Source organism: Helianthus annuus, chromosome 12 (assembly GCF_002127325.2).
Source record: "Helianthus annuus cultivar XRQ/B chromosome 12, HanXRQr2.0-SUNRISE, whole genome shotgun sequence".
In the NCBI taxonomy this organism is placed as follows: domain Eukaryota; kingdom Viridiplantae; phylum Streptophyta; class Magnoliopsida; order Asterales; family Asteraceae; genus Helianthus; species Helianthus annuus.
The window spans coordinates 2,290,194-2,304,775 of record NC_035444.2 but is presented as its reverse complement, the minus strand read 5'-3'; the positions used below and the strand labels follow the sequence as shown (position 1 = coordinate 2,304,775).

Here is a 14,582-nt window from a genome sequence, read left to right as displayed (position 1 = left end):
CCGAACGAGCCTTGTTTGTGTTCAATCGTTAAGAAAATGCAGTTGTTCGTGAACTGTTCGCGAACACATGTTGAACAGAAGTTTACATTCGTGTTCGTTTGATAAGAATGTTCAGTTGTTCGCGAATAGTTCGTGAACACTGGTCACGAACACAAACAAATGCAAACAAACACAAACCGAATATTAAACTTGAAATTAAAATAAAGAGTAAACTTCCGTTTTGCTCCCTGTGGTTTGGTCACTTTAACGGTTTTGCCCCAAACCTTTCAAAATAGCCATTTTACTCCCTGATCTATGAAGCTTATCTCTATTTCACTCCCCGCCCCTAACGCCATCTAATTCAACTGTTAAGTACATGGGATGGGAAAAGACTAAAATGCCCCTCATGTGAGGGGCATGTGACCAGGATTTAACAGTTGAATTGGATGACGTTAGGGACGGGGAGTGAAATAGAGATAAGCTTCATAGATCAGGGAGTAAAATGGCTATTTTGAAAGGTTTGGGGCAAAACCGTTAAAGTGACCAAACCACAGGGAGCAAAACGGAAGTTTACTCTAAAATAAAAGCATTGTTAACCTTAAAACACCTGACACATTAAAAAAAACATTTAAAACTTTTAACAAATTAACATAAAGAAACAAACACGAACGAACATGAACGAACGTAAACGAACACATTAGTGACATTACCAAACGTTCACAAACGCAATCGGACGAACAAGACCTTTGTTTGCTTTCGTTCATTTAGTCAATCGAACGGAATATCTTGTTTGTGTTCGTTCATTAATTAAACGAACGAACATAAACGAACTTTCCGCCGAACAGTTCAGTTACTGTTTGCTGAACGTTCAGTTCGTTTACAGCCCTAGGTGTCTTTTATCACTTTTAAACAACATAACTCAAAAACTGTGAAATCAAACTGTTACTACGCCTTTGGTTTAGTTTCAAATTCTAACGATTTGGTTTCGGTTTGTCCTAAATGATATTCATCCAGATTATTAACAAACATGGTGGAACTCAAAGTCTCCGAGAGCCGAGACCTAACCCGAATCGAGCGAATAGGCGCTCATTCTCACATCCGTGGGCTGGGCCTTGACTCAGCCTTAGAACCCCGTGCCAGTTCTGAAGGTATGGTTGGTCAGACCACAGCCCGTAAAGCAGCTGGCGTTATTGTTCAGATGGTGAAGGAAGGTAAAATCGCAGGTCGAGCCGTTCTTCTCGCCGGACAGCCCGGAACAGGCAAGACCGCCATTGCCATGGGCATGGCTAAGTCAATCGGACTCGAAACTCCGTTCGCCATGCTTGCAGGCAGCGAGCTTTTTTCGCTGGAGATGTCTAAAACAGAAGCACTTATGCAAGCTTTTAGGTATGGGTGTCCATTGGTCGGTTTTGTGCTCAAACCAAATAAAAACCGATTTTTTTTTTGTTTTTTCGGTTTTCACGATGGGTTCGGTTTCAGTTTTGTTATTTGGGATTGAAATTTTTGGGTTTAAATGTTTATGTTAGTTAATGATTAATTGATCGTCACACGTTTGAGCCTAAATCATTTAGGCGTAAAAATAAAAAATTATAATCCATAAGACCAATAACAAACATTAGAAAATTAACAGTTTTTTTCATTATTCGGTGTGTTTCGGTTTTTTGAAATTACAAAACCGAAACTGAACTGTGAACTTAGGTTTTCAGAAAAATGAAAAACCGAACCGTAGTTTTTTTGTATGGTTTGGTTACTTCTAGGGGTGCAAACAAGCCGAGCAGCTCATGAGCTGCTTAAGATCGGATCGAGAAAAAGCTCGAAACGAGCCGAGCCTTATCGAGCCCAAGCCGAGCTTGAGCCTAAAATAAAGCTCGTTTATTCATCGAGCCTGAGCTCGAGCCTGGCATGTGAAACTCGTCAAGCTTGTCGAGCCTTAGTGTAATATTAGTTTTTATTAGTATTTAATAACATTTATACCTTATTTAAAGTTGTCTAATAAACGAGCCGAGCTTATTTAAACTTGTGTATGAGCCAAGCCCGAACCTAAAAATAAGCTTGTTTAGTAAACGAGCCCTAGCTTCACTTATCGAGCTCGCGAGCCTAAACGAGTCTATTATTTATATTATTTTTCTTTAAAATATTAATTAATAAATAATAAACGACCCGAGCCCGAGCTTGAGAAACTACCAATGAGCTAAGCTCGAGCTTTGAAAACAAAGCTCGAACCGAGCCGAGGAAGGCTTGGCTCGTTTGCACCCCTAGTTATTTCGGTTTAGTTTTGTCTGTTAATTTGTTTTCGATTCTGTTAATTGGTCTTCTACTCATCCGTACTTTCAGGAAGGCTATTGGTGTAAGGATCAAAGAGGAGACCGAAGTGATCGAAGGGGAAGTTGTTGAAATCCAGATCGACCGTCCAGCGGTGACCGGAGCGGCATCGAAAACCGGGAAGTTGACTTTGAAGACGACGGAGATGGAGACGGTGTATGATCTTGGGGCGAAGATGATCGAAGCATTGGGGAAGGATAAGGTTCAGAGTGGCGATGTGATTGCAATCGATAAGGCTTCGGGGAAGATAACGAAACTCGGGAGGTCGTTTTCGCGGTCTAGAGATTATGATGCAATGGGGCCGCAAACGAAGTTCGTACAGTGTCCGGATGGCGAGCTGCAGAAGCGGAAAGAAGTGGTGCATTGCGTTACACTTCATGAAATCGATGTTATCAATAGCAGAACACAGGGGTTTCTTGCGCTTTTCACGGGCGACACCGGTGAAATACGAGCGGAGGTCCGAGAACAAATCGACACAAAGGTTGCGGAGTGGCGAGAGGAAGGAAAAGCCGAGATCGTGCCAGGTGTCCTCTTCATCGACGAAGTCCACATGCTCGACATCGAGTGTTTCTCATTCCTAAACCGTGCCTTAGAAAACGACATGGCACCGATACTCGTCGTCGCCACCAACCGAGGAATCACAACCATTCGCGGCACAAACTACAAATCGCCACACGGGATACCAATCGATTTCCTGGACCGACTCCTCATCATCTCCACACAACCCTACACCGAAGAAGACATTCGCAAGATTCTAGATATACGGTGTCAAGAGGAAGATGTGGATGTATCAGAAGATGCAAAGGTCTTGTTGACGAAAATCGGGGTGGACACATCGTTAAGATATGCGATAAACTTGATTACGTCAGCCGCGTTGGCTTGTCAAAAGAGGAAAGGGAAGGTTGTTGAGATGGAAGACGTTAGTCGCGCTTACGAGCTGTTTTGGGATGTGAAGAGATCGACGCAGTACTTGATCGAGTATCAACGCGACTACATGTTCAGTGAAGGAACAATGGGGGAGGAAGATGAGATGGTTTCATAATGGTTAAATGTTAGTGATTAAAAAACATATGATTGGTATTATCAGTCTAAAACCTTTAGCAATCAATGTATTGTGCTTGATCATCCAGAATGATGGGATTTTTGCAATGTATTGTATTCAACCATCTAGCCTTCTTTATTATGCAACTTTTACAAATTGATATCGTCACCAGTGGCGGATCTAGGGATGTTTTGGAGGTTCCCGGGACCCCCCCTTAGTTTGGAAAAAAAAAATGAAAAAATAGTGGAAATTTTGTATGATTTAAAAAAAAAGAGTTAATAGCCAAAATGGTCCTTGAGGTTTGCTCACTTTTGCCACTTTAGTCCAAAATTCAAATTTTTTAAACCCTGAGGTTTGCATTTTTTTGCCATTTTAGTCCAAAAATGAAATCTGGTCAGATTTCTAAAAAAAAAAAACCTCAAGTTTTGTCTTTTGGACTAAACTGAGGTTTTTTTTGAGAAATCTGACCAGATTTCATTTTTGGACTAAAATGGCAAAAAAATGCAAACCTCAGGGACTCAGATTTAAAAAATTTGGATTTTGGACTAAAGTGGCAAAAGTGAGCAAACCTCAGGGACCATTTTGCCTATTAACTCTTTAAAAAAATCTACCAAAAGGAATCTGGTGGGAAAAATTTCTGGATCCGCCACTGATGGTCACATATGACACATTGACATCTACTTATAACTAGTATAAGATTTAGTACATGCAAAAACTAGATACTGTATACAAAAACTGCATATGAACCCTAAATTTGATTCCCAATGGTTTTCAAGTTTGGGATAATTATGCCTTGTGATTGCAAACCTACGAGCTACCTTTTGGTGATTAACATTTTTTTATGAAATCATATATAACTTTAAATAGAATTACTTTTAAAGATACAATTTGTTAGTAAAATAATATTGTAAATTCATATATTTTATTTAAAAAAAGGTGTGTATCTATACTAAATTTGAATATTGGTTCATTGTCAGAGCTACTCAAAGAACCTGAATGAATGAAACAAGATAATGCAATTTTTCATCACTATTTTAATATATGATCTACATACGTTGTGTTTGACTTTGAATCATAATATTTCGTACTTAAGTTTTTTGAAAATTTCAACGAGTTTTGAAGGCTACAACAAATTGTTGTTATTGAAATAAGTGTTACTGAAGTCTTTCTTTCCGACTTCTACCTCTCTTTGAAAGCATATAGATCAAAAGAAGCTTCTATTCATAGGCCTTGAAGGTGACTAACTCTTTCTTATTATTAGTAAGATATGAATGTTTTATATTGAAGGCCTCCTTTCTTTTGGCAGACGCCACATGGCTTAATCGCATATCACTTATTCAAAACTAGGACACAATAATATAGCGCACATCAGATAAGAGAATTAGATAAGAGAGCACCCCCTTTATTATAAGACAAGCCCCACACGTCCTTTCTTACTAGATGGAGGAATCGTCGCTCGACAGCTCGAAAGCAGATTAGTACAAACCCATGTGATATGTATTCGCTTACGTATCAAACGTGCTTCGTCATACCCTGACTACTCTTCTTTCCCTAGCTTATTTGTCCAACTAACTAAGTGATGGCACTCTCCTAGGCGAATCCTCAATCGACATCAACTCCGTCCTAGCGAGTCCATATCACCTAGATCTCTTTCTCTTATGTTAGAAATATGTATGTGGTTGACATTACATATTTTATTTGATTGTGAAAAGTAAAACTCAAAAATTCAATTGATTTAAAATACGAACACTAATTTTTTTTATTTATTTTTTTTATAAAACGAATATCAAAACTTAGGGGCTGGTTGTTTAGCTCTTAATGAAGCTCTTAATAGTTCAGAACTCTGGTTCAGCACTTAATGGTTCAGACTATTTGTTTTGGGAGCATATATCTGAATGGTTCAGACATTTGCCTCTAAATGATTAAGCATTATACAGAGTCTGAATGGTTAAGACCTCTCTACTCCGAATTGGTCGGACATTTGCATCTGAACTGTTAAGCACTATACCGACTATTAATGATTCAACATTTTTAATCTCATGAATTCGAGTTGACAAACATTGACCCATGAATCCATTATTAGGGTTTTAGGCAAAAATCTCAATACTTTCAGATATGACATAAAATTTTGAAATTTAGGGTTTTGAAATTAGGGCTTTTTTGAAATTTGGGTTTTGAAACTGGGCAACTGCCCAAGATCATGGAAACCAAAAGACCATTGCAAAGATTAGGTAAAGTTCAAATCTTGAAGCTTTTGGTGTTAATCATAAGCCTTGTGGTAGTTATTATTCTCATAATAATATCTCAGTTGATCACTTTTCCTTACACTTTGAGTGTACCACCTGTCACCAAGGGTATTTTCGTCAACGAAGCGCCTGTTTATAACAACAGTAACGAGTCCGGTCCGGTTTTCAGAACACTGTCTGGTGCTGGTACACACAAGATAGAAGTGGTACATGTAAACGGGTCGAACGAAGAAGAAGGGTGCAAAGGGTATGGTTGTAATAATGGATCTTTGCTCTCACAAAGTGAAATGAAGCAAAATGATTCGGGTCAAAGTGGTCAAACTGTTGTGGTTGCTTTAGAACCAACGCGGCTTTCTTACATGGTTTCGGTTCTTGAATCCACGGTTGCTGCTCGTTTCAGTGTAGGGACTTGCTTGTTGTTATGATTTTCCGTTTTAGTAAATATGGGATTTGAGTTTGTAACTTTGTACTAATTTACTTGTTTTTTTGCGCGTTATAGAAAAATAAGGCGTTATCTGCTCGTGACCGGGAACTTAAACATGCACGGATGAAGATCGAGAATGAGCCCGTGTTAGAGAGCATTGAAGGACTTCATCCTTCTCTTTATCACAATCTTTCTCGGTTTTTAAGGTAAAATCTTTATTTATCACAATCACTTCATCTAGGCCCGTAAACGAATCGAACGTTCATGAACACGTTCAACGGGAAGTTTGTTTATTTAATAAAGGGGAATTGGTCTATAATAATCCCACCTAGATCTTATTGGCCATTAATAATCCCACCTCAGAATATTCCCCCCACCAGTCCCACCGTTCACCTATTTTTCCTACAATGGTCCCCCGTTAAAAAAACTTAACGGAGTTAAGCTTTTTTCCAAATTACAAATAGATTTTTTAGGGCTGTTGATCAGAACGGTGATACGAGTCCATTGATGTAAAACTTACTTCGAAATGGTGCTCCAAGTGACTTAATTTTGATTAATTGGAAATTTAAACACTCGAATTGAAGCGCCGTTTTCATCGTTTGGAGCACCGTTTCGAAGCAAGTTTTATATCAATGGACTCGTAACGTCGTTCTAATCAAAAGCCCTAAAAAATTTGTTTGTAATTTGGAAAAAAGCTTAACTCCGTTAAGTTTTTTTAACGGGGGACCATTGTAGGAAAAATAGGTGAAAGGTGGGACTGGTGGGGGGAATATTCTGAGGTGGGATTATTAATGGCCAATAAGGTCTAGGTGGGATTATTACAGGCCAATTTCCCTTTAATAAACGAACACACATGAACAAAATTATTATGTTCGTGAACAAACATGAACACACGCTTTGTTTGTTCATTTATGTTCGTGAACATCTGATTATGTTCGTTCATTTATGTTCATTTATTTACATTCGTTTAAATTTTCATAAATGCATAAGCAGTTATATTCATATAAATATAACTAATTAGTAATTGGGTTTTCTAGTAATTAAAATTGGGCTTTCAAATGGAACTTATCGTTATTAATCACTAATTTATATAAATAAACTACTTTACGTTCACTTGTGTTCGTTTATATATGTTCATTTGTGTTCGTTTATATCTGTTCACTTATGTTCATTTGTGCTATTTTTTGTTTGTTAAATTATGTTCGTTTAAGTTTGTTTGTTTATGTTCGTTTACGTCCGTGAACTGTTCGTTTAGGTTTTAAATGAACGAACATAAACGGACACAAACATGTCCATTTTCTTAATGAACGAACATGAACAAAAAAGTGTTCGATTACATGTTCTTGTTTGGGTTCGGTTAAAGTTAAATGAACGAACAAGAACATGCCTCTGTTCGTGTTCGTTCGGTTCGTTTAAAGGTCCAACTTTATCCATGTATTGCATAATCACTTTCAAAACACCATGTAATCTCGTTTTTAACAGGAGTTACGAATCGATGGAAAAAACGTTAAAAGTGTACATATACAAGGAAGGGAAAAAGCCGATTTTTCATGATCCGAAACTAAGGGGTATCTATGCTTCCGAAGGATGGTTCATGAAACTGATGGAGAAAAATCGAAACTTTGTCGTAAAGGATCCCAGAAAGGCGCACTTGTTTTATCTACCGTTTAGTTCACTTAAACTAAGAAACACGTCCCAGGAGCGAACTCCTACGTCCCGCAAAGATTTAGAACAACGTTTAAAGCATTACGCAAGTTTAATCGCTGGAAAATATCCTTTTTGGAACAGAACTAACGGAGCTGATCATTTTCTTGTTGCTTGTCACGATTGGGTACGTTTGCTTTCCATACATACATATAGAGGTGTTCTTCGGGTTTTTTGATATGGGAATTCTATCCGTAACCCGACCCAAATAAAATTCGGGTCGGGTTAATCGGTTTCGGGTTATTCAGGCCGGGTTAATCGGTATACGGATTTTAAATAGAAGTTGCAATGCATACTTTACAATTTAACTTAACATGAATCTTTAAGACTTGAGTAAACTGCCATTTTGGTCCCTGAGGTTTGGTTACTTTTGTCACTTTAGTCCAAAACTCAAACCTTTTGCATCTGGGTCCCTGTGGTTTCAGTTTTATTGCCATTTTGGTCCAAAAATGAAATCAGGTCATACTTGTCTTATAAAATTCTGCAATTTTGTCATTTTTCTCAGGGGCAAATCAGGTCATATTTGTCTTATAAAATATGGTATTTATTTATAAAAAAAGAAATGATCATTTTGCCCCTGCGGAAAATGACAAAATAACAGGATTTTATAAGACAAATATGACCTGATTTCATTTTTGGACCAAAATGGCAATAAAACTGAAACCACAGGGACCCAGATGCAAAAAGTTTGAGTTTTGGACTAAAGTGGCAAAATTGACCAAACCATAGGGACCAAAATGGCAGTTTACTCTTAAGACTTTGATGAATCTTTTTTTTACCCTATCGAAACTAAGCAAATCTTTTATTTTTTTACCCTATCGAAACTAGGCGATGGAGTTAACGAAAGATCATATGGGAAATTGCATTCGATCTCTTTGCAACTCGAATCTTGGTAGGGGGTTCAAAATTGGCAAAGACACGACTCTTCCCGCTACATATATCCGTAGTGCGGAAAACCCGGTTCAAGATCTCGGTGGAAACCCGGTTTCAGAAAGACCGATACTTGCATTTTTTGCAGGCGGGATGCACGGAAACTTAAGACCGATTTTACTTCAAACTTGGCAAGATAATAAAGAGCCTGATATTATAATACTCGGGCCAATGGCCCGTGATATTGAAAGTAAAGCTAAATACCGTATGTACATGAAGAGTAGTAAATACTGTATTTGTGCACGCGGGCATGAAGTGTACAGCCCGAGAATTGTGGAATCGATATACTACGAATGTGTCCCCGTGATCATATCTGATAATTATGTCCCGCCTTTTTTCGAGGTTTTGAATTGGGAGGCGTTTTCGGTGTTTGTTTTGGAGAAAGAAGTGGTGAATCTGGGTCGTATTCTTAGAGCGATACCGGAGAAGAAGTATATAGAAATGCAGAAGAGAGTGAAGATGGTGCAGCAGCATTTTATTTGGCATAAGATGCCTGTAAAATTTGATTTGTTTCATATGATTCTTCACTCAGTTTGGAACACTAGAGTTGTTTTTATGTAATGCTTGTAGATTTTATGTTTGGCAAAACTTGAAACTGTGTATACGTATATTCTCTTTCTCGATTGGGTCCGGGTATTGGCCAAGAAAACCATACCTGATGTACCCGGGTTCGGGTTTTCTATACCTGGGTATAAAAATAGCCAGATTTTCGGGTATCAGAAAAACCCGGTGAAAACCCGGTTTGGGTATTGGATAACCTGGTTTGGGTATTGGTAATACATGGTTTTGAAGCTGTGAGTTTTATGCAATTTTTTGTTATTTATTAGTTTCCAATATAGGGCTTTGGTTCAAATGAGAACCACCACGAATTATGAGAACCGTGAGAACTCCTACTTCCCGCGCGAGTCGGGCCACAATTTTTTTGCACAAACGTAGATGAAAATATTATAAACACATCTGTAAAAAAAATTGTCGAGTCGGTAGTTTTGTTTATGCGCTGATGTAAATTTTGGTACGACAATATATATTTTTTTACACCTCATGAAAACTTGTGTATGCGGCATTTAAATTTTTTTTTTTTTGCTGAAACAAGTGATTTTCTTTTAAAATTTTTGAGATTTTTTTTTTTTGAAAAACCTTTTGGATAACCTAGTTCTCGTTCTCACAACCCAAAGTGGTTCTCATTTTAACCAAAAATTTCAATATAGAAACTTTAAATTTAATAACATAAAACTTGAAATATTAAACATTGGGTTCCAATATAGAAACTTTAAATTTAATAACATAACATAAAACTTGAAATCTTACAACAAAGCCTGGATATAAAAAACCCGGTCCAGGTATAAAAAGACCCGGTCCAGGTATGAAAAAGAAAAACCTGGTATCGGGTATAAATCGGGTTGGGAATAACCAGTTTTCAGATCGCTAAGCATACCTGTTGTGTACCCTACGGGTAGGATTGGGTACGGGTAGTGAATACACAGTCATTAATAAAACCTGTTGCGGGTTTTTTTGTGCACCACTACTTTTAAGTCAAAATTTGCATAATCTATCTCAAAAATACAATAATGTGACAAACAATTCAGATCTTCATAAAACTAACATATTTGTAGAGTAAATCGAAGTTCAAGAGTAACGAGTAACATTTCAAACCGATACAAAAATCACGCAATATAAATTATAATCATTCATTCTTCCATGCGATTTTCATTGGATTCCTGTTGAACTTTAACAGGGACCTTGGGCGATGTTGTAGCAGCCGATGCACCTTTGACCGTCGCACCCGGGGCTATGAGTATGTGGATTTGCTGGTCAAGTTCCTTTATGGCCTCCTTTCTGTCCTTTGCAACCCTAACCTTCAATCTGCATCATTATAAATCCGTTAAAAGATCTAGTAGTCAGAAAAACGATCAAAGACTTGTTTGGGTCAAAACAGAGTCTTTACAGATAGTATAACCCGAATTGACGCATTTATATGCAAACGAATTAAAAATACTCAGAAAAAAATACCTGTTCTGAATGTGCTTTTCCCCCCTGCGGGATCTGACTTTATCGATAACCTTGATGGCCTTGAGTGTGTTCTCTGTGAGGTTTCGGTCATACCTCTCTGGTCTGTTACGTTTCCTCTCAAACTCAAATGTTGCATCCTTAAAGTTTATATCATGTAAACCGTTAGCAACCCACCATTTTTATTATGAAAATAAACGATTGTATCGTATATGATATATTATATCATTATATCCTCTTCTAAAAGATCAAATTTCCATATACACCCTTTCAAAACACAATAACCCATACCCGTTTCATAGTATATAAAACGAACTCAATAAATTAAAACAACTTGTTTCACTAACTAATGATGAGATCATTATGTATGTGCTGATGATCCAGCATAACAACATTGTTTTCATTTTCAATTGTTCAATTAAAAGATAGTTATAAACTTATACGACTAGACGGTATGGGGAGCGGCCTAGGGCCGGCGACGCCCCAGCACACTGCCCCCCTAGGTCCGTCCCCGTCTTCACCGGCTGCCCCTCGACGCCCAAGACAGGCCACCTCTTTCTTCTTTATACACACACACGCCTATACATGCATACATACATACATACATATATAGGCCCATCCTCACACCCGCTTATGTGGAAGCCTACGTGGCGGAGCATCCTTCGAGAACTACCCTCCTCCACACCGAGTAGTCTAGGTAACCAACTATAATTTATATACTATGAAACAAATAAACATGATACTTTAATGTTTTACAAAAAAAAAAAAAAAAAAAAAAAAAAAAAAAAAAAAAAAACTTAGTACTACTAAACAAGCTATTGTAACAGACAGTTTGGCCGCAGTACCTGAGTCATGTCCTTGCCATGTAACCGCCGATAAGCCTTTGTCCACTTCACCTTACGAGGATTCCTCTTCATTTTGAAATTCTTGTGACATTTTGATCGACAAAATCTAAATATCTGCATATTTGAGATTCTCAAAATTACAATCAATGCCCGGTTTAAGCTCTTCGTAAAAAAATACAAATCACTTTAATTTTCCTTGACATACATTTTACGACGACAAGACTTTTTCATGATTTCCAAATATACCGTCACGAGTTGTCTTTTACACTCGTTTTTTTATCTACGTTTCGATGTTCAGAACCGAGTCGTGACAATATGTGGTTTACCTAAACTACCGATATGATCACAGCCCAACGCAAAGAGCGAGTCCGCAATACTTGTTTATTATTAAATAAACAAGCTCATGGTAGACCGCAAAACGAGGGCTGTTCATAAAGCTCGCGACTCGTAGCTCGGCTCGTAGCTCGCTCGAGAAAAACTAGCTAAAAAAACTCAATTTGAGCTGACGTGAACCAAGCCCAGCTCGAGCTAAGCTCGGCTCGGCCCATGGCTCGGCTCGTTGGCTCGTTCTTAGGCTCGTTTAACTCTGACGTAAAGCTCAAGCCAAGTTTAACCGCCTGAATTAATTTCGAGCTTGAGCTTGACCCCACCCTGGCTCGACTCGGCTTGACTCGTTTACAGTTCTTACATCTATATCTATATAATCTATATAATAATATAACATAAACTGAAATTACCTTTGCATCATTCCGTACAAACTGAATACCATGTCCTGGATATACAGTAGAAGAACAAAACCAGCACTTTTCCAACCTCATTGCTAAATCTTACAACAAGCCCTAATTTTTCTGCAAATTACAAAAAAAATGAATTAATCCGACAGAATCATTATAACTGCCAAACAATCTGCTCATCAATTTAATCCTATATACATTATTTCATCGTAACAAATTGCTACGAACTGGATGTTTCTTACATAAATCTGTAAAACCTAGAGGGTATTTCATATCATCGTGAAGAAGAGATGAAGCTAATCAAACTACAAACAATATTGATTGCAGAAACAGATAGATTTTATGAGAATAATAACGATTGAGAGAGAAAGCATACCTTAGGGCACGAAAAAGACACTGGGATGCTGAATGAGGGTTTTGATATAAACCCTAGAAATTATCACTTTTTTATTGCGAATATGGGCTGGGCTGGGCTGGGCCAGGCCCATTATCTTTTTACTTGCATATCTATGGGTCACCTACTCACCTTTAATCCTTATTTGTTTCAAGAAGCGTACAAGTACAAAACCCGGTATGGGCTCAAACCGGTCCGTTTTATAAACTGGTCTTTATTTTTTTTAGTTTGGTCTTAACCCGGTTTGGTCCGGGTTAAAAACCGATTTTAGGGTTGAAAACCCCAGCCCACACAAACCGATTTGAATTAGATTCAAAACTGGTTTTAGCGTTTAAACCGATGTTATATCGGGGTTTTTCTTTTTTAGGCGGGCTAAAACCGGTTCGGGTTGGAACCGATTCTCAACGTAAAAATTAAAACTTGTATCAAACCGTCGGGTCGTGTTGGACCCAAACCGGGTTTTTTTACTGGGTTGGTTTCCGGGTCGCCTGGCCCAAACCGGTTTTTTAACGTCTCTATTTGCTTGTATTGACTGTTGTTATGAAATTAATAAAAATAATCCTACATTATTATATATCATTTTTAGTTTCATTATTTTGGGTTTTCTATTGTAGCAAAATTATACATGAGTAACCTTCATAACTAATCATACCAAAATTTCAAGCAGTCTTACAGCATCGTAATCATACTCGTATTGAGGATTTTATAATGATATGTTTTAGAGGCGTGAACAAAAAATAATTTAGAGATTCTTTGATAATTGTTTTATCAACGTTTATACTAGTGTCACTAGTGTGAATAAAGAACCCATGTGTGTAATGTAGGGTTACTTCAAACAAAAACGTGAAAACCAATAAATTAAAACACGGGCGAGGGTTGTTGGGGACCCTGTCCTTATGTTATAACCATCCTAATGGGGTTCTGAGACCCTTGGTTATCGTTAACATAACCTTAGTCTTCACCGTGAAGACGGAGTGTCAGTGATTGCGCCTCAAAGGTAGAAAGGTTACAATATATATGTTATTCAACGATGGCATGGTTCTCTGTGTGCCATCGATGATAAATATGGATGTGTGAGTGGTAAAAACATGACTACATTGCTTAGTCAAGTTGAATGATGAGACATTTGGGTGTCAAATGACGATGACTCAATGAGGGTCATCTCATGTTGGTCTTTATTACGAGTTATCAATACAGATAGTGTGATAGATAGAAGAAACAGATTTGCCAACGAGGCATAATGAAACAATAACACCTATCATAAGATCGCTGGGTGTGTGTGTGGGTGGGTGGGGGGTTTGGGTTTGGGGCATTGCTCGACACGTGGTGAGTTTGGGCCCCAGCAGACCCACCCCAAAAAAGTGGGGTGTGGAAGCAGCATGGCCAGGCCAGCGTGAGGTGACATGTGGATTTTTATATGTTTTTCTTATATAGTTGATATTTATATAATAAAACACAAATTTATGTTAATTTAAAACAAGTTACATAACATCCTAAAAAAATAAAAATAAAAAGTAGTTACTAAATCCTAAAAAAAGAAAAAAAAATTACAAAGTTCTGTAAATATTAAGTGAGGAACTACTCGATCTTCGCGATCTCCACTCGATCATCGTGGGTCAAGTCGCCCGAAGGGACACTGTCGAAACAAACTTTAAACCGATCCAACTTCGGTTTGAGTTCACACCACTTGTGTTGGCACGCATTTTAATTGTGACACGCGTTCCCAACGTGTTGTTGGTATTGCTGAAACGCTCGTCCCCAATACGCGGTTTGACCGCATTGTAGCGTACGTTTTGCATCGACAATCGATTCACAAGTGCGATTTCCTCCTCTCTGTCCAATGCACCATATTCGTTTTTTTGGTGTGGTTTTGGTTGAAGATTTGTTATTTATGTTTGGTTTTGTTTGAAGAAGATAAATACCCATCCCAAACTTCATTTTTTTTTTTTTCAAAT

General features: G+C 37.9%; 3 protein-coding genes across 3 annotated transcripts; 2 read left to right on the top strand and 1 right to left on the bottom strand.

Moving 5' to 3' along the window:
- Nucleotides 1-972: 972 nt before the first annotated feature.
- On the top strand, nt 973-3,481 carry LOC110893755 (ruvB-like 2). Its single transcript, XM_022140880.2, has 2 exons — nt 973-1,365; nt 2,314-3,481. The coding sequence occupies exons 1-2, from the start codon at nt 1,007-1,009 to the stop codon at nt 3,341-3,343; spliced, it is 1,389 nt and encodes a 462-aa protein (XP_021996572.1). The 5' UTR covers nt 973-1,006; the 3' UTR covers nt 3,344-3,481.
- A 1,913-nt stretch (nt 3,482-5,394) lies between these two features.
- On the top strand, nt 5,395-9,438 carry LOC110893754 (probable glycosyltransferase At5g03795). The gene is made up of 4 exons (XM_022140879.2): nt 5,395-5,990; nt 6,089-6,219; nt 7,496-7,844; nt 8,546-9,438. The coding sequence occupies exons 1-4, from the start codon at nt 5,544-5,546 to the stop codon at nt 9,206-9,208; spliced, it is 1,590 nt and encodes a 529-aa protein (XP_021996571.1). The 5' UTR covers nt 5,395-5,543; the 3' UTR covers nt 9,209-9,438.
- A 748-nt stretch (nt 9,439-10,186) lies between these two features.
- Nucleotides 10,187-12,694, bottom strand: LOC110893756 (probable ribosome biogenesis protein RLP24). Its single transcript, XM_022140881.2, has 5 exons — nt 12,610-12,694; nt 12,237-12,347; nt 11,500-11,613; nt 10,658-10,794; nt 10,187-10,510 (listed from the first exon to the last, which is right to left on the bottom strand). Exons 2-5 carry the CDS (start codon nt 12,315-12,317, stop codon nt 10,336-10,338), a joined length of 507 nt encoding a protein of 168 aa, XP_021996573.1. The 5' UTR covers nt 12,318-12,347; nt 12,610-12,694; the 3' UTR covers nt 10,187-10,335.
- Between the last annotated feature and the right edge of the window lie 1,888 nt (nt 12,695-14,582).